Source organism: Mobula hypostoma, chromosome 1 (assembly GCF_963921235.1).
Source record: "Mobula hypostoma chromosome 1, sMobHyp1.1, whole genome shotgun sequence".
Taxonomy (NCBI): Eukaryota; Metazoa; Chordata; class Chondrichthyes; order Myliobatiformes; family Myliobatidae; genus Mobula; species Mobula hypostoma.
This window is the reverse complement of record NC_086097.1, coordinates 15,472,156-15,492,685: the sequence shown is the minus strand read 5'-3', so window position 1 is coordinate 15,492,685 and position 20,530 is coordinate 15,472,156. Positions and strand designations below refer to the sequence as shown.

The 20,530-nt window shown below is 41.6% G+C and overlaps 1 protein-coding gene across 1 annotated transcript in view; it reads right to left on the bottom strand.

Annotated features, from left to right (window-relative positions):
• trip11 (thyroid hormone receptor interactor 11) overlaps nt 1-20,286 on the bottom strand; it is a 142,331-nt gene extending 122,045 nt beyond the window's left edge. The window contains exon 1 of the mRNA XM_063043804.1: nt 19,910-20,286. Coding sequence (XP_062899874.1) covers nt 19,910-20,033 — 124 coding nt within the window. The 5' untranslated portion in view covers nt 20,034-20,286. The remainder of the gene's footprint in view (nt 1-19,909) is intronic.
• Nucleotides 20,287-20,530: the final 244 nt, after the last annotated feature.

Sequence of the window (20,530 nt, the reverse complement as noted above, 5' to 3'; positions counted from 1 at the left end):
AAGAATAGGGATGGCAAAAGACACCTTTACAAGAATGAAGAGGATACTGACCAATACTAAAATAGGCATGACAACCCGCCTCAGAGTACTGAAATGTTATGTTTATCCAGTTATGTTATATGGCTCAGAATGTTGGATAATATCTAGTAACATGAGGAAACGAATTGTAGCAGCAGAGATGTGGTTTTTGAGGCGGATGCAAAGAATATCATGGACAAAACGAATATCTAACAAGGATGTCATGAAAAGAGCAAACACAAAAAGAGAAATAATTTATGAGATCATGAAAAGGCAATGTAACTTCATTGGATATGTGATTAGGAAAGAGGAGTTAGAATGCACGGTAATTATGGGAAAGATTGAAGGGAAGAAAGCAAGAGGAAGACAAAGACAAATGATGATGGAGACAGCAGCCAGAGAACTGGAAATGAATACCAATGAATTGATCCACTTGACCCGAAACAGGAGTGTGTGGGTGTAACGGGGTCCTGAATTACCCCTATGAACTGTGCTCGATTACCCCTATGAACTGTGCTTTTGAAAAGAGAGAGAGAGACAAAGACTGCTTTGAAATGGTGGTATGAACCCCTAAGGTTCATATTTCCTGTGGACTGTCACTTTAAGGAACGATAAAGAACTAACTTTTGGATTTCTGCTGAGTTTGGAGGAAGAGGGCACCGAGCAGCTCGTAAGTCGCTATGGTGACCGAGGGCGGCATTATTTGATGGACGATCAATGTTATGATTTTTCAGCAGCTTCTAAGGACATTTGCCTGCTTGTACATTTCTTACACAGACAAAGGAAGGAGGAGTTATTTGAATGACAGTTTGTACTCAGTACGGTGCAATAAATAGGAGGTCAGATGATATAGACCTCAGGCACATGTTTTTGGACACTGAATGAGCTTTGTTGTGCCCACAGAAAAAGTGGGTTTTTTGGAGGATCGATCAGTGGCCCTTGCAGTGAGAAAAGGGATTGACTTGTGGGGAGTTGTCCATGTGTCCACCCTTGCCTGGTTGATAGCTCCACCACAGACAACCGGTCCCCTTTGTTGTGGTCACAGTCGGTGACTTTTAAAGTATTTCGGAGGACAATGGGAAGATCGACAGCGTCATCTCACCTGAAGACTTAAATCTCTCCCTCTCTCTCTCTCTCCATCACTACTCAACTCAACACCACAAACTGAACTGAACTTTACTCATCATCATAAGACTATCTTTTTTTTTAATTTACCCCTAGACTTGAAGAAGCTTGGGTTTCATATATATTTTCCACACTTACTGATTTACTTACTTATATATAATCATTGCTAACCTGTTTGATTTATCTACATTTATATTACTGTATTGCGTAGTTACTAATAAATATTATTAGTTAATAGCAATACTGGATGCCAAAGTGTTTTCCATCTCTGCTGGTTCTTTAACCTGTCACGGGGTATGTCAATGGGTCATGGCAGTCAAAGCTCAAACTGGGCACAACACCTGATGATGATGACTCCCATTGACCTGCACCGCAATCATAGCCCTCTATATTCCTACTACGCAAATTTCGAGCTTGCATGCACTTGCACTGGCAGCTCGTTCCACACTCTGAGTGAAGAAGTTTCCCCTCATGTTCCCCTTAAACTTTTCACCTTTCATCCTCAACCCATGACCTCTAGTTGTAGTCCCACCTAACCTAGTGGAAAAAGCCTGCTTGCATTTACCCTATGTATACCCCTCATAACTTAATACCCTATCTATACCGCTCATAAACCTCTATCAAATCTCCCCTCAATCTTCTATGTTCTAAGGAATAAAGTCCTGATCTATCCAATCTTTCCTAATAACTTATGTCCTCCAGATCCAGCAACATCCTTGAAATTTTTTTCTGTACTCTTTCAACCTTATTTATATCTTTTCTGTAATAGATGACCAAAACTACACACAATACTCCAAATTACGCCTCATCAAAGAATGTCTTATACAACTTCAACATAACATTCCATTTCCTGTATTCAATACTTTGATTCATGAAAGCCAATGTGCCAAAAGTTTTCTTTACGACCTATCTATCTGTGATGCCATTTTCAATGAATTTATGGATTTGTATTCCCAGATCCCTTTGTTCTACTGCATTCCTCAGTGCCCAATCGTTCACTGTGTCAGACCTACACTGGTTGATCCTACAGGAGTACAACACCTCACACTTGTCTGGATTAAATTCCATCTGTCATTTTTCAGCTCATTTTTCCAGCTGGTCCAGATCCCTCTGCAAGCCACGATAGTCTTTCTCACTCTCCACTTCACACCCAATCTTTGTGTCATCCACAAATTTGCTGATCCAATTAACCACATCATCCAGATCATTGATACAGATGACAAACAACAATGGACCCAACATCAATCCCTGCAGCACTCCACTAGTCACAGGTCTCCAGTCATAGATGTAACCATCTATGGCCACTCTCTGACTTCTCCCACAACGCCAATGTCTAATCCAATTTACTACCTCATCTTAAATGCTGAGCAACTGAACATTCTTGACCAACTTCCCATGCGGGGCCTCGTCAAATGCCTTGCTAAAGTCCATGTAGACAACATCCACTACCTTGTCTTCATCCACTTTCCTGGTAACTTTCTTGAAAAACCCTACAAGATTGGTTAGCCATAACCTACCACACATGATCCCATGCTGCCTATCCTTAATCAGTCCATGTCTATCCAACTTGTATATCCAATCCTCAAAATACCTTCCAATAACTTTCCCACAACTGATGTCGTCAGGCTCACCAGCCAATAACTCCCTGGTTTAGTTTCGGAGCGTTTCTTAAACAGCGGAAGAACACTGGCTATCCTCCAGTCCTCTGGTACGTAATCCATTGCTAAGGATGATTTAAATATCTCTGCTAGGGCACAGGCAATTTCTGCACTTGCCTCCCACAGGGTCCGAGGGAACACCTTGTCAGGCTCTGGGGATTTATCCACCCTAATTTGCCTCAGGACAGCAAATATCTCCTCCTCTGCAGTCTGTATAGGGTTGATGACACTTTTCCTCACTTCTATAGACTTTGTGTCTGTCTCCTAAGTAAGTACAGATGTAAACAATTCATTTAAGATTTCCCCCATCTCTTTTGGTTCCACACATGGATTACCCTTCTCATCTTCCAGAGGACCAATTTTGTCTCTTGCAATCCTTTTGCTCTTAACAGATCTGTAAAATCCCTTAGGATTCTCCTTCACCTTATCTGTTAGGGCAACCTCATGCCTTCCTTTAGCCTACTGTTTCAGTCTTAAGTGTTCTCTTGTATTTCCTATACTGCACAAGTATGTGTTATGTGTTCCTACCTGTCTATACCTGCTTTGCACCTCCTTTTTTTCCTTAACCAGGGCCTCAATATCTCTTGAAAACCAGGTTCCCTACTTTTGTTATCTTAACCTTTTATTCTGACAGGCACATACAAACTTTATACTCTCAAAATTTTAATCACTGAAGGCCTCCCACTTACCAAGTACACCTTTGCCAGAAACAGCCTGTCCCAGTCTACACTTGCCAGATCTTTTCTGTTACCATCAGAATTGGTCTTTTTCAATTTAGAATCTCAACCTGCAAACCAGATCTATCTCTTTGCATATTTACTTTGAAGCTAATGGCATTGTGATCACTAGATGCAAAGTATTCCCATACACAAACTTCTGTCACCTGCCCTCTCATTCCCTAATAGCAGATCAACACTCTCCCATTGGGACTTCTATGTACTGATTAAGAAAACTTTCCTGAACACATTTGAGACACTCTATCCCATCTAGTCCTTTTATAGTATGGGAGTCCCAGTCAATATGTCGAAAGTTAAAATCACCTACCAGAACAACCTTATGTTTCTTGCAACACTGATCTCTCTTGCAAATTTGTTCCTCCAAATCCCTCGGACTATTGGATGGTCTGTAATATAGCCCCATTAACATGATCATACCTTTCTTATTTCCCAGTTCCACCCTTATGAATTCTTCAGTTTATTCTGACTGAGCACCATCGTGACACTATCCCTGACGAGTAATGCCACTCCTCCTTCTTTAATCCCTCTTGCTCTGTCACATCTAAAACAATGGAACCCCAGAATATTGAAGTGTCAGTCTTGCCCCTCCTGCAACCAAGTCTCACTAATGACTACAATATCATAATTCCAGGTGTTGATCCATGCCTTAGACTCATCTGCTTTTCCTACGATACTTCTTGCATTTGCATTTTGCAATCTTGCAATTCACTTAAGCCTATACCCATGAGCTTAAATTTTCTTAATAAGCTGCTCTATTGTACACCTCTTAAAAACCCACAGGTCACAGCAACTGTTTGCCAAAAGAAAGAAACAAAATTTTTCCCACAGATAATTAGCCCTTTGTTAGTCCATAGGTCCAGTGACTGTTAATTTCTCCCAGTTCATCATTTTTAAACTATCATCATTGTTGTTAAACTGACTAGCTTGCAATTACCAGGTTTAATTATTCTTTTTTCGAACAGGAGGTCGCAGCAGTGGCTAATCATGGGGCCATCCCTATACTTAAGCTTACAGCCAGCAAATTACTAAAAGGATTGGTAAATGGAAAAAATTAAGAGTTCCATCTGATCTGGAGGGAAATATGTGTTAGAAGTATGACATTTCAAAATGCTACTGGTACACAGTTAGGGTAAAAGAGTCTGCTGAGGCTTGAGATATGTCAAAGCTGAAAATGTCTGTAAATGGCTGTTTGCAATAAACCTGTCAACAAATATACTCAAAAACTTATATAGTTCTACCATGGAGAGCATTCTGACAGGCTGCATCACTGTCTGGTATGGAAGGGCTACTGCACAGGACTGAAAGAAGCTGCAGAAGGTTGTAAATCTAGTCAGCTCCATCTTGGGCACTAACCTACAAAGTACCCAGGACATCTTTAGGGAGTGGTGTCTCAGAAAGGCAGCGTCCATTATTAAGGACCTCCAGCACCCTGGGCATGCCCTTTTCTCACTGTTAGGAGAAACATCAGGTAGGAGGTACAGAAGCCTGAAGACACACACTCAGCAATTCAGGAACAGCTTCTTCCCCTCTGCCATCCAATTCTTGAATGGACATTGAAGCTTTGGACACTACCTCACTTTATTTCAAAATATACAGTATTTCTGTTCTTGCACATTTTGTTTAATCTATTCAATACACATAATTTACTTATTTATTATGTTTTAGTTTATTTATTTTTTTCTCTTTGCTAGATTACGTATTGCATTGAACTGCTGCAGCTAAGTTAACAAATTTCACATCACATGCCGGTGATAATAAACCTGATTCTGATTCCTGCATGGTAATCAGAACTTAAATAAACATAACTAAAAAATATCACAAATCACATTGCAACAATAAACAATTCACTTCCCTTATTCACAGATTAATGCAAATTTAATATGCTATAATTTTTAAAGGCTTCGGTTTAATTTAAAGAAACCACACAAAATGCTGGAGAAACTCAGTCGACATTTCAGGTCAAAATGTGTGAATAAGGGAAGTGAGTTGTTTATTGTTGTAATGTGATTTGTGATATTATTTAGTTATGTCTATTTAAATTCAGATTACCATGCAGGACAGATTTATTGCAACCAGTCATTTACAAACATTTTCAGCTGTGACACATTTTGAGCCTCAGTAGGCTCTTTTACCCTAGCTCTGTACCAGCAGCATTTAGAAATTTCATCGTTCTAACAAGTTAAAGATACTTCCCTCCAGACCAGACGGAACTCTTAATATTTTTCCATTTACCAATCCTTTCAGTAATTCGCTGGAATGTAAGCTTAAGTATCAGGAAATGAATAAACAGTGTCGATGTTTCAGGCTGAGACCCTTTTTCGGGACTCTGGAATTCATTATAGTAAATTGTAAATTAGTACTTTCCTTACATAGGAACAATTTTGTGGAATGTGATACTTAGCAATATTTTTAATATAACACTAAACAACCCAAAATTAAAAATAGAGAAAAAGAATAAGGCTTAACTCTTAAGCAACACACATAAAATGCTGGAAGAACTCAGCAGGGCAGTCCTGAAGAAGGGTCTCAGCCCAAAGCACCAACCATTTATTTCCATAGATGCTGCTTGTTCTGCTGAGTTCCTCCAGCTTTTTTATGTATGTTCCTTTCAGCTTCCAGCATCTGCAGACTTTCTCACGTTTATGGCTCAACTCCTGGTTTTTCCATCTGTTGGTAATGACAGATCTTATTATCCCAAAGTAAGTTTTATTTGTGAACATTGATGAGTTGTTAATGAAAAACCCTACTCATGCTGCATGTGTTCGGCAAGGGAAACTGAAAACTAAGTTGTAACTTTATACTTGTAACAGGAATCATTTGTACGTGTTTCGGATCATATTAATCGTGCTGATAGTCTGAACCACAACAGAGCAGTCACTACAGTGAAAACCAGGTTAGACAGGTAAAGCTTCAACATAGTTAATATGAATGTTCTCACTTAATGTATACTGCATCGAGATCTCCATGAGACCAACATGAACAAACAAGAAAAGGGAAAGCAGAGCCAAATAAACCAGTTGTAATTATTTTATTAGTGTTTATTTTGTAATTTATAGTAAGTTTATGTTTTTGAACTGTCTGCTGCCGGAGAACAACATATTTCATTTCAAGGCAGTAACAATAAACCTGACTTTGCTTGGCAAAACACAAGAATATACAAGGCACGCAACACTCTGAAGCAGTCCCTCAGGACTGAGAATGACTTGCTTCCATTCTAGTTTTGTTTTACAGTGGCGAACAGGCCCAATATTCAAACTGCAGATCTATCTAAAGGTGGGGCAGGAGGTGGGTAATGGGATGGATAAGAGTGTAGCTTGTGAGGTGGTGCATTCCTTCCTCTTGTGGTCAAATCACCCAGTTCTCCAATCTCCTCCGCTGCGCAACACACCCATGCAAAAATAGCAAAACGCATTTTAAATGTGGAAGTTATCCATCACTAAACTAGCTTGACATCACAAAGTTACCATCTAGATCCTGATGTCAACCTAAATTTAGGTTTAGAGGAGCTGGAGAAACTCAGCCTGTAGTCAAACTTTAATCATAAATTCATACTGAAGTTCAACAGTCACCAATGAAAACATAAAACCAGAGAAGATAAATTTTCAAGGAATAGGCCTTGCAACTCATTGGACTGTGCAAGTTTTCCTCTCCTCCAAAGATCTACTTTACTTGTACCATACACAGTCACACACTCACGTCCTGCCTCGTCCCTGTGCCGAAGACGCCGCGCCCCAGTGGCCTCAATGACTACAGACCGGTGGCATTGACCTCCCACTTCATGAAGACCCTGGAGAGACTTGTTCTGGAGCTGCTCCAGCCTATGGTCAGGCCACACTTAGATCCCCTCCAGTTCGCCTACCAGCCCCGACTTGGAGTTGAGGATGCCATCGTCTACCTGCTGAACCGTGTCTACGCCCACCTGGACAAGCCAGCGAGCACTGTGAGGGTCATGTTTTTTTTTGACTTCTCCAGTGCGTTCAACACCATCCGCCCTGCTCTGCTAGGGGAGAAGCTGACAGTGATGCAGGTGGATGCTTTCCCGGTGTCATGGATTCTTGATTACCTGACTGGCAGACCACAGTACGTGTGCCTGCAACACTGTGTCCAACAGAGTGATCAGCAGCACTGGGGCTCCACAGGGGACTGTCTTGTCTCCCTTTCTCTTCACCATTTACACCTCAGATTTCAACTACTGCACAGAGTCTTGTCATCTTCAGAAGTTTTCTGATGACTCTGCCATAGTTGGATGCATCAGCAAGGGAGATGAGGCTGAGTACAGGGCTACAATAGGAAACTTTGTCACATGGTGTGAGCAGAATTATCTGCAGCTTAATGTGAAAAAGACTAAGGAGCTGGTGGTAGACCTGAGGAGAGCTAAGGCACCGGTGACCCCTGTTTCCATCCAGGGGGTCAGTGTGGACATGGTGGAGGATTACAAATACCTGGGGATACGAACTGACAATAAACTGGAGTGGTCAAAGAACACTGAGGCTGTCTACAAGAAGGGTCAGAGCCGTCTCTATTTCCTGAGGAGACTGAGGTCCTTTAACATCTGTCGGACGATGCTGAGGATGTTCTACGAGTCTATGGTGGCCGGTGCGATCATGTTTGCTGTTGTGTGCTGGGGCAGCAGGCTGAGGGTAGCAGACACCAACAGAATCAGCAAACTCATTCATAAGGCCAGTGATGTTGTGGGGATGGAACTGGACTCTCTCACGGTGGTGTCTGAGAAGAGGATGCTGTCCAAGTTGCATGCCATCTTGGACAATGTCTCCCATCCACTGCATAATGTACTGGTTGGGCACAGGAGTACATTCAGCCAGAGACTCATTCCACCGAGATGCAACACAGAGCGTCATAGGAAGTCATTCCTGCCTGTGGCCATCAAACTTTACAACTCCTCCCTTGGAGGGACAGACACCCTGAGCCAATAGGCTGCTCCTGGACTTATTTCCTGGCATAATTTACATATTACTATTTAACTATTTATGGTTTTATTACTATTTAATTATTTATGGTGTAACTGTAACGAAAATCAATTTCCCTCGGGATCAATAAAGTATGAGTATGACTATGACTCAGGAAGCATCTTTGCCTTCATTCGCTATACCAAGCAATTCAATCCACTGATGTTCCCTAATACAGGATCTTGACCCAAAATATCAACCATCCTTCTGTCTCCACAGATACTGGCCGACATGCTGTTGTTTTGTTCCAGTTTACAGGAACGGCAGTCTCGGACTCCAATTCTGCTAATGTTGCTTTCTCAAACAATTCATCAGAGAAACCTCTGAGCAGGGTTCTGAACCTGGGGTCCACAGACACCTCAGCGATCCATCGATGGATTCCAGAAGGTCTGTGAATTTGGATGGGAACAAAAATTTACAACTTCATTGGCAGTTTAATGTTCTTCCACATGCTCAGCAACAACTGCCTTTAAATAATAAGATTTAATTTTAACTTGCCTATATCTTAAATGTATAGTTCTGTTATTTAATGTGTTAATAAAGAAGCACATATTATATAATACATGTGTTTTTAATATTTTGATAACTGTATTTCAAGATAATAGCAACACACATCAAAGTTGCTGGTGAACGCAGCAGGCCAAGCAGCATCTATAGGAAGAGGCGCAGTCGACGTTTCAGGCCGAGACCCTTTGTCTGACGAAGGGTCTCGGCCTGAAACGTCGACTGCGCCTCTTCCTATAGATGCTGCTTGGCCTGCTGCGTTCACCAGCAACTTTGATGTGTGTTGCTTGAATTTCCAGCAACTTTGATGTGTGTTGCTTGAATTTCCAGCATCTGCAGAATTCCTGTTGTTTGCGTTCAAGATAATAGGTTTCTTTTGCAATCCTATGTATTTTATTTGATAAGTTTAAACACTTCATTCTGAGAAGGGGTCCACAGGCTTCACCGAACTGCAAAAAGGGTCCAGGGCATAAAAAAGGTTAAGAACCCCTGCCTTTAAGGAATACAGTGATTAGGTTCCAGCTACAAAAAGATTCTGAACTGTGATCTTTCCAAGCAGAACCGCTGCAGTAGCAACATTTGGTTTCAACATGATCCTCAGCATGAAGAGATCCTTCCTGGGTTTCAGTGAACCTACAGACACCCATACCTATGAACAAGCATATGGGGCACTGACGGGATGGACATTGTTAGATTTACCAGATGAGGCAAGGTTGTAGGCATCTTCTGCCAGTTGGGAGTAGAGCAATTCCAAGAGACTTTTCATCCCTCACCATGGCCCCCCCCCACCCCCACCAAACAGAGCACCAATTAGACTCACTCACTCGCACACAAAATGCTGGAGGTCAGGCAGCATCTATGGAAAAGAGTAAACAGTCAAAGTTTCAGACCAAGACCTTTCTTCAGCACTGAGAAATCTGGTACCCTCCAACCTGATGGTATGAATATCAATTTCTACTTCTGGTGAACAGATTTCCCCCTCCCCCTCTATTCCCCACTCTGACCTTTCACTTCTTCTCACCTGCCTATTACTTCCCCCGGGTCCCCTCCTCCTTCCCTTTCTCCTATTGTCCAGTCTCCTCTATAATTCTTTCTTCTCCAGTCCTTGACCTTTCCCACCCACCTGGCTTCACCTATCACCTTCCAGCTTACCTCTTTCTCCTCTCCCCATCCTTCCTTGTCAGTCTGAAACATTGACTGTTTATTCTCTTTCTTGACTATTTAGAAGCAAAGTGTTCCGCAGATTATTATAATGAAAAAACGTATTATTCTCCCACCTCATTGGTGTAAATATTTTGAAGTCACTGACACCCTAAACAGAACGCATAGTCTCTCGTAATACTCATAAAATTTTTTCATTGTTTGTATTTAAATTCAAGTAATGCTTTTCTCCACTGGGTGGAAAGCATCTAGTTTCAACCAAAACCATGCATCAGTTTGCTTAGTCTACAATGGACGTTCTCTCATACTAATCAGCCCAAATCTGCACTCAGTATTCTAATCATAGCATAATTATGCTTTATACAAATGTACTATAACATTATTGCTTCACCACCCTAGCCCCCTATTCTAATTTGGCCAGCCACTTGGATAGTTTTACAGCACTATAATTGCATTTTTGTTTATTTTGTACTCCTGCTTATCTTTATCTCTGCAAGTTCTCAATAACTCTCTCTCCCCAGTACTTCCTTATTCGCTTTCCTCCCAAGGTCTTTCAGATGAGACTTGACTGTTATTGTCTTTTTCTATTTCTGTTATTGTCTTATTCACTATTTCAATGAGCTCAAGTTACCCCCGATGTTCTGGCCAACATTCATCCCACAATGAGAATCAATAAATGACATTATTTGGTTATTATTGCACCTTGTTTATGGGAGCTGGTTGTACACAATTTGATGGTTTAGTTTGCTTCAAGCAACCCATACATACTTCAATGTCGCAATAAACTTTGGGATGTTCAGAACTGATGCTTGGCAGCAAAGAAGCAGAAAAGATCGCTACAATTCCAATAACTAATATCTTCTTCAATTTTTAAACTTGCAGATTTCAAAATAGTCTCATCACCAAATCATAAATATCAGATGTATAATCATTTCAGTCTTAACTTTTCTGATAATTCACCTTTCAGTACAGAGTAAATATTCTAATTTCAGTATGTCAGACAAACAGCAACCAAATAAACATCCTTTTAAATCTAAAAATTGGGGCAAAGCATGAACAATGAAACTATCATTCATAAAACCAATGCAATGTTCAGTGCAGCAGTACTTAAATGTCAGTAATGTCACAAGGATAGCTCCCGAATAAAATTCCAACAATCAACAATTTCAAATATAAATTGTACTCCAATCTAGACATGATCGAAAAAGAGGTTTTTTGTTTACGTGGATAGTGAAGAGCTTAAATAATAGCATGTCAACTTGATTAGAATGAAAGATTAATTATTATACAAGGAATACTAACAAAAATATCTGGCATTGTCAAGACATTTTTTTTTATTTTTCACCTTTGCACCAATAGAATCATCGAAAAGTACAGCAGAGAAACAGACCATTTGGCTCATCTAGTCTGCTCCAGTCCATTTAAACTGCCTACTCCCACTGACCTGTACTCGTACCATCTTGCGTCTTCTTTGGCAACTAACAAATTAACCCTTTTATTCTGAAAATAGTTGGTGCAGCCATTACTAGTAGGATGAAATTAACAAGACTGTTTAGTTGGTGGTCATTCAGGGCATTATCCTGAATACCTTCATCCTACACTCATTCTGTCACATAGAAAAGTAACACTTTATCATTTAATATCTCCCTTTATTATGCAACTTCAGCATTGCTAAAGCCACACTAAATATTGTGCAGCAACATCACAACTGTAATTCAACTCTCATATTTGATATCAACCTAATTCAGGACAGCACCGGCAAGGCTTCTCTTAAAGAAGACTCGTACCCTTTAGATAGGGCCATGCAAACAGTAAACCGAGTGCAATACTAAATGTAGAATAACTAGAATCTTCTGAGCACAACTTATCCTGAGTTTTACAAATGAATCTATGGTGCAGATAGTCCCCACATACTGTACCTGCATATACCAAACATCTAAAATTTTAAAGTTCCTCCAACATTTTGTGTATTGCACTATATTTCCAGTATCTGCAGAATCTCTTGTGTTTTACATATAACTATCTTTGTCATGAAATGGGCCAAAAGATATATCAGAAGCCACTAGAACTCCAATTTATTTATGTGGAAGAAACGTTTCCAAGATTTGAAAGGGGGGAAAAAACTGATGGTCAACCACTTAAGGAGGTGAAGAGTAGATGATAAACCTTGATCAAATATTACAACTGACAGACAGAAAGATCAAGTGAGTGTATGAGAGAGAACACGTGCGATTATCACCTCAGCAGGTGAAGGCACTGTTCCAATGCTGGAATAATTCCATAAGACCCCAAGACATAGGAGCAGAATTAGGCCATTTGGCTGATCTGATCTATTTTCCTTCTCAGCCCCAATCTCTTGCCTTCTCCCCATATCCCTTCATGCCAAACTAATCAAGAATCTATCAACCTGACTTAATTTAATAAAAACTATCCATTACCTACATGTCAAAGTAAACACAATATATTATCAAAGTGCGTACACAGTTTACTACCCTGAGGTTGCTCTTTCCACAGAAAGCCAGGAAACAAAGAACACCACGGATCCCACTTAAAGAAAAACATCAAACCTCCAATGTGCAAATGGCAAGAGAAAAAAGAGCGAAAAGCACAGAATACAAAACACCAAATCACAAAAACATCAAAAGGGTATAGGCATATTCAGTTTGGCTCCATTCAGTTCAATCCAGCGCCTCGTCTCTTGCTATCTGCAGGCTATAACACAAGACCATAAGACATAGGAGCAGAATTAGGCCATTCAGCCCATCAAGTCAGCTCTGCCATTCCACTATTGCTGATCCCGGATCCCACTCAACCCCATACACCTGCCTTCTCGCCATATCCTTTAATGTCCTGACTTATCAGGAAACGATCAACTTCCGCCTTAAATATACCAACAGACTTGGCCTCCATCGCAGTCTGTGGCAGAGCATTCCACAGATTTACTATTCTCTGGCTAAAAAAGATTCTCCTTACTTCTGTTCTAAAGGTTCGCCCCTCAATATGAGGCTGCGCTATCTAGTTCTGGATTCTTCCACCAAAGGAAACATCCTCTCTACATCCATCCTATCTAGTCCTTTCAACATTTGGTATGTTTCAATGAGATCCCTCTGCATTCTTCTAAATTCCAGTGAGTACAGGCCCAAAGTTACCAAATGCTCCTCATATGTAATCTCTTCATTCCCGGAATCATCCTTGTGAACGTCCTCTGGACTCTCTCCAATGACAACACATCCTTTGAGATATCGGGCCCAAAACTTGACAATACTCTAAGGCTATGTCCACACTAGACCAGATAAATCCATAACCAAAGCTTTTTCTCTTCGTTTTGACCCTCCGTCCACACTGAAACGGTGTTTTCCTCCCCCGAAAACGGAGCTTTTCTAAAACACTCTCCAAAGTGTTTAAATCTGAAAACGCCGGTTGGCCATTGTAGTGTGTACGGAGTAACCGGTTAATTTTAAAAACGCTGTCATGACGTGCCAGAACAAATGGTGGCGGCAGAGCGGCATTTCACCTCCAACACCACAACAACAACATCTGACAATAGATGTGTAACAGCCTAATGTAACATGGTATGGAAATACAAGATAACACTGATGCAGACATGTTTTATACACTCAACAAGGCGCTTTATTTGTCACGGTCCCTTCTGGCAATCCCTCACCTTACTATTTACCTCAGAAATTGGGCTTCAATCCCCTCGTTTAATTTCCAATCATTCCCAGGTTCCACTAACTACACACACCTGCTTTCCATCAGAAAATGCAGGATAAAGACCCTGTGATCACAAGGAGCTGCCAGTTTATAGTTCGAAAGTAGAGAACTCCAGGACATATTTGGTTGGAACACAAGAAGTTTAGCAGGTGGCGGTAATGCACTGAAAACCGGTTGCCAACCGCCGTAAAACAAAAAAAAAGGAGCTGCCAGTTCGCTGGTTGACTCTGGTGTGAGTAACCTCATTTCATGGTTTTTAGGGCTGTTAGTTCTAAGTCTAGCATCACTCCTGAATTCTCTCCAAACCCAAGACTTTGGGTAAAGACTCTCCGGGAAACCGATTCCAGGCTCGCTACAGCAATAACGTCTCCCGACTCTGCCCCCCGCGCCCATGTTCTGCACTTGGGTTCGTCCACTGCCACGTTCGTGTAACGTTATTAATGTATTGCTTGTGCAAATATTCAATAGATGCAATTGTCACTTTTGCCCAGTAACTTGTTTTATTGCACATATTAAATACAGCAAAATAATACACAAAGACATGGCAAAAGTAAAGGCAAACAAATGAGGTAACAGCAAATTTCACTTTTGCCCAGTAACAAGCTTTATTGCATTTAGTTGTAGCTGTCGTATCTTTCATCGGTGAAGAGACTATGGCTGTAGGAAATGTTTCTGGACAGACACGCACCAAGTCTTTCGTTTGGCAATTTCCTTTTAAATTTTTCTAGTCTCACTAGACAAACGCGCACCAAGTATACCATTTCCTCTTCGCTTGTTTTCTGTGTGTCCTGCACATGCTCAGTAGGAGGAGATCCGCCCAAATATCCGTTCTAATGTGGACGGAGGTATTTTGAAAAACGCCTGGTGTGGACGCCTATCGTTTTGATGCGAAACCGGCGTTTTCAAAATTATCCGGTCTAGTGTGGACGTAGCCTAAGTGTGGCCTGACTAGTATCCTATAAAGGCTCAGCATCATCTCCCTGCTTTTATATTCTATCCCTCTTGAAATAAATGCCATTGCCTTCTTTACCACAGACTCAACCTGTATATTAACCTTCTGGAAGTCTTGCACGAGGACTCCCAAGTCCCTCTGCACTTCTGATGTTTAAACCTTCTCCCCATTTAGATAATAGGCTGTACTACTGTTCCTGTTACCAAAATGCATTATCATACATTTCCCAACACAGTATTCCATCTGCCCCTTTTCTGCCCATTCTTCTAAGTCCTGCTGCAATCGCATTGCTTCCTCAGCACAACCTACCCCTCCACCTAACTTCGTATCATCGACAAACTTTGCCGCAAAGCCATCAATTCCATTATCTAAATCACTGACAAACAGTGAGAAAAGCAGCAGTCCCAATACTGACCCCCTGAAGAACACCACCCCAACCCAAATCACATAAAATAGCAACAAAAAACGAGCAGCCAGAAACACACAATGTGAACTACTGAGTCCAATCCACAAACCATTTTGATTAATCCTTACCCAAGACCAATGGACTCCTCTTGCAGCATCGAGCGAATTCAGAAAGAGAAAAATATTGTCCTTGGTAGTAGTGTTTTTTTTCAGGTTGGTTAAGAATCTGATGGCAGTATCAAGCGGGCATGTCCTGAATAACGGAGGTCTCTGATGATGAATGTCACCTGTCTGAGACATCACCTCTTGTAAAAGTTCTCAATGGTGGAGAGATCTGTATCATGCTGGAACTGACCAAGTCCAATACTCTCTGTACACTCTTGCATTCCTGTACATTGAAGTTTCCACACTAGGCCAGAATGCAAACTAGCAGAATGCTTTCCACTGTACATCTGCAGAGATTTGGCAGACCTTTTGAGAACATGCAAAACCTCCTTAAACTTCTAATAAGTTAGAGGTGCTAGAATACCTTTTGTTATAGTTGCATCTATGTGCAGGATTGTTTCACAAAGATGCTGACACCCATGAACTTAAAAACTACTCAGCCTCTCTACCACAGACCCTTCAATTAGGACTGATGTGTGTTCACCTGAGTTCCCTTCCTGAAGTCCACAACCATTTCCTTGGTTTTGCTGATGGTGAGTTCAAGGTTGACATCACTCAACCAGTGACTCCATCTTACTCAATTCCTGAATGAGGAACAGGAGTTTCTGCATGCTACGACAAAGGCAGTGTACATTGGAATAGTTACAACTAAAGACATGCAAAAGCATGAAGCAGGTGAGCTGAGGCAAGGCCAAATAAGGCAGAGGTAGAACTAGGTGTCCTTAGCATTCGTACAGATATGTAGCACGCAGCTCAAGCAGGCTCAAATATGACACTCTGGTTGCAAATAATCCAAAATACCATAATACTGAAAATACAAACTGCAAATAGGAGATATTTCTGTAGATCAGGCAGCAGTGTGGAGAGAAGTGCAAGGGGCAAGCATCGTAAACTGGTTTGGTTTATGGGAGCAATTCGAGAGTAGGCTAGCTGGGAGTAGTTTGTGGAAGGGTTGGAAAACAATGGCTTCAATATTCCAATATGTAGTTGGAGGAAACTTCCATTGTTCAATACGGGATGAATATTCTAATGGTTTAGAGACAGCAGATAGAATAAGAATTGAAGTTGAGGTACAGCTAAATGGTGAACGTATACACCATAATTTTAGATGTTACTGAGGAGTGGAATATGATGACAAAGAAGAGGGAGGAAGACAAGGATACACCAGGTGGTTCTGGTGCAGGTGCATGTAGAGAAACATCTGATGATGATTTACCAACCATGACCACAAAGATAATCAAAAGCTGTACAGTCAATTGTGTGTACACAAGTCACAAAGAAACAGATTCTACATATCACAAATAGATAGGATGTTATTAATGGCTTTGATAGGAATGAACTGAAACTGAGGGTTGGGGGAAGAGGGGTACAAAGTTAACTGAAGGGTTTCACACTCAGAGGAAAAACTTCTGTGACATGAACTCTGCTTATTTTTTGTACCCTATTTTTCTTTCTCTTGGAGAAGTGAACATGCCAAACCTGACCTGCCAGGGATGTCCGCCTGCTCTGCAGAGTACAACTCCTATGTTCGTTTGTCTATGACCTCATGCTAACTGTTCTCAATCACTCACAAGATAATCTTCTGCAGCCCCCATGGTCATCCTTTCAAAGACATTCCCCCCAACTCACCCTCCCTGCAGCCTTACAAGATTATTTTGCCTTTACTATTCTGATGACGGGTCAACAATCTGAAACTTTAATTCTATTTGTCTTCCTGCAGATGCAGTCTGACCAGAACTTCCTGCATTGTTTGGAATTAACATTTTAGTAGCTATAATTTTGTGGTTACCAGCTGTGGCTCAGTTGGTGATATTTACAAGCCATGTTTAAATGACACGTGGATACAAAGCTCAGTTGATACAACAGTGAGTTGAGCTTCTGGACTGGAATTCAAACCTTCGAGCTTAACTGAGTAGCTATGCAAAAATAAATGTGTACACAATATCTATTTCACTAGACAATAAACGAGCAAGCAGTGGTGCTCTGTACTCAATCTTCCACAAAGTCCAGCGCAAGACCAGAAGCTCACTGCTCTTAGAAATGCCACATTGAGAACACTACAAAGGCCTGGCTAAATACCAAATACAGACAAAGGAACGATCAGCCACTTAAGCAAACAGTGATAACACATCCTGACAGTAAATCATAAGATTCTGGAAGGATCTTGCCCCGAAATGCCAACTGTTCATTCCTCTCCAGTGATGCTGCCTAACCTGATACATTTCTCCTTCACTTTGTGTGTGTTATTTACGCTGACTTCAAATTGATTGTTTGACAGCATCATAAACAAACTATATATATACTTGCCAGTCTTTGGTCTTCTACTCGCTAGATGTGTCCCTAACAATGTCAATTGCACACATTATCGACACAGTATTTATATGTGGTTCTCATTTTAACCATTTTTCACAGTACTAAGTAAAATCTTCCTAACCGGAAGACCACAATCTGTGCGGATTGGTGATAATATCTCCTCCTTGCTGACGATCAACACTGGTGCACCTCAGGGGTGTGTGCTTAGTCCACTGCTCTACTCTCTCTATACCCATAACTGTGTGGCTTGGCACAGTTCAAATACCATCTATAAATTTGCTGATGATACAGCCATTGTTGGTAGAATCTCAGAAGAAGGTGAGAGGGCATACAGGAGCGAGATATACCAACTAGTGGAGTGGTGTCGCAGCGATAACCTTGCATTCAACGTCAGTAAGACGAAAGAGCTGACTGTAGACTTCAAGAAGGGTAAGATAAAGGAACACATACCAATCCCCATAGATGGATCAGAAGTGGACAGAGTGAGCAGTTTCAAGTTCCTGGCTGTCAAGATCTCTGAGGAGCTAACCTGGTCCCAACATATTGATGTAGCTATAAGGAAGGCAAGACAGCGTCTATACTTCATTAGGAGTTTGAAGAGATGTGGTATGTCAATTCAACAAAAACACTCAAAAACTTATAATACTTCTACCATGGAGAGCATTCTGACAGGCTGCATCACAGTCTGGTATGGTGGAGGAGGGACTGCACAGAACCAAAAGAAGCTACAAAGGGTCATAAATTTAGTTGGCTCCATCTTGGGTACTAGCCTTCAAAGTACCCAGGACATGTTCAAGGAGCGGTGTCTCAGAAAGGCAGTGTCCATTATTAGGGACCACCAGCACCCAGGGCATGTCCTTTTCTCACTGTTACCATCAGGTAGGAGGTACCGAAGCCTGAAAGCACACACTCAGCAATTCAGAAACAGCTTCTTCCCCTCTGCCATCCAATTCCTAAATGGACATTGAACCCATGAACACTACCTCACTTTTTAAATATATATTATTTCTGTTTTTGCACGATTTTTTAAATCTATTCAATACACATATACTGTAACTGATACATTTTTCTTCATATTATGTATTGCATCGAACTGCTGCTACGAAGTTAACATATTTCACGACACATACCGGTGATAATAAACCTGATTCTGATTCTGAAATCAGCTTGAAAGCCGAGGAATTATGGAATTCTGAATGTCTTTACTCCTTCTGTACCAAGCAATTTATTAACATAGCACTCAAAGCAAAACTATGTCGCTCATCACATCTCGGGTTCCACATACTCAAGCAGCATCCAGCGCCAATAATCCAGTCAAGGATCTTAAAGCCCAAAACACTACACATATTTATAATTTCCTCTCTTGCCAGGTGGTACATGCGCATGTGAGTGACTAACTCCAACTCTGTAGGTTCCTCAGGAACTAGGTCTAGATTTTTTAAACAGAACTGGACAGGATTCAGAGAGAATAATTTGCAAATGAAGAGAGCAGGGAAATAAATGTGAACATTTGCACAGGTGCATGGACAAAAAAGGAGAGGTTTAGAGGCCACAGGCAAAGGGGAGTAACTCAGGTAAGCAACTTGTTTGGGATGGACAAGTTGATCTGAAGGGCCCGTTTCCATGCCATAGCTCTGTGACTCTACAACTTATGGCTTGCTCTTCTAGGAGCAAACATTAACTTGAAGGGCCAAATGGCCTCTTTTCATATTGCTTACATGCTTACAGGTAATTTTTCCAAAGCAACACATACAAAACGCTGGAGGAACTCAGTAGCCCAGGCATGCTGGAAATGAATAAACATTAAAAGTTTCAGGCCAAGACCCTTCCTCGAGTCTTACTATTTCCTCTTCCCTCTCAGTCCTGATGCAAGGTCTCAACTCAAAACGTTGACCATTTGCCTCCACGTGAGTCCGTCCAGCGTTCTGCTCTTTCAATCCTAAATGTAACCTCCAATTACAGACACAAATCAGCATATAACAACCTCCTCAGGTTTCTCCAGTGCAAGACAACTGCAGAAAACAAAGGCCTTTAACAGCTGCTGCAGTGACAACTGGTGTGGCATGCATGTTCTAACACTGTGTGCGTGCACTTGTGGAGATCAGGAGGCGTAAAGACTACATCAGTCTAATTATAACAGCAACCGTAGTGATTCTTTGTAGTTGTTTGCAAACTTTTTGGGATGCTCACCTTGCACTTCCTCGACGCCTTCTGCCAACATATCCTTGGTGAAGCTGGAGAGCTGATCTGTCAGGGAGGAAAGGCTGCCCCCGACCTGACCCAGGCCCGAGCTGATGCCCCCGAACCAAGACATGTTGAGATGGGGTGAGTACTTAGAGATGTCCCGGGCTTACAGGGGCCACCCGTCCGACAGGGCCACTCGGCTCGACCAGGAGCAGCAGGGGCTGGCCACGGCCTGCGCTACTGATATGACTACCCTGGCAGAGGAAGAAGAGAGGAATGCGGCCAGAGGACGCCGACACTGTAGAGTCGGGCGGTGAAACCGAGCCGTCACTGGCCCTCAACCCGCCGTAATCCTGCCAACTCAACGATCGCCATGTTGTCGGCGTCAGCAACTACACACCGCCGAGCATCCTGGGTAGCTCTGGCAGCCGTATAGACCACTTTCACTACCGCCATTTTAGCAGCAAGGATTATGGGATCATATCAACAACTGCAGGGCGAAAAAAAAGCGAATTCTTCGCACCAGCTTATTGAAATAAACGACAGAAGTTGAGAAAGCGTCCAGTTTCCCCGCTTCCAACTACATATCTCAATTTCAGTGGCAGGTTCATCCATTCCAAAAAAAAG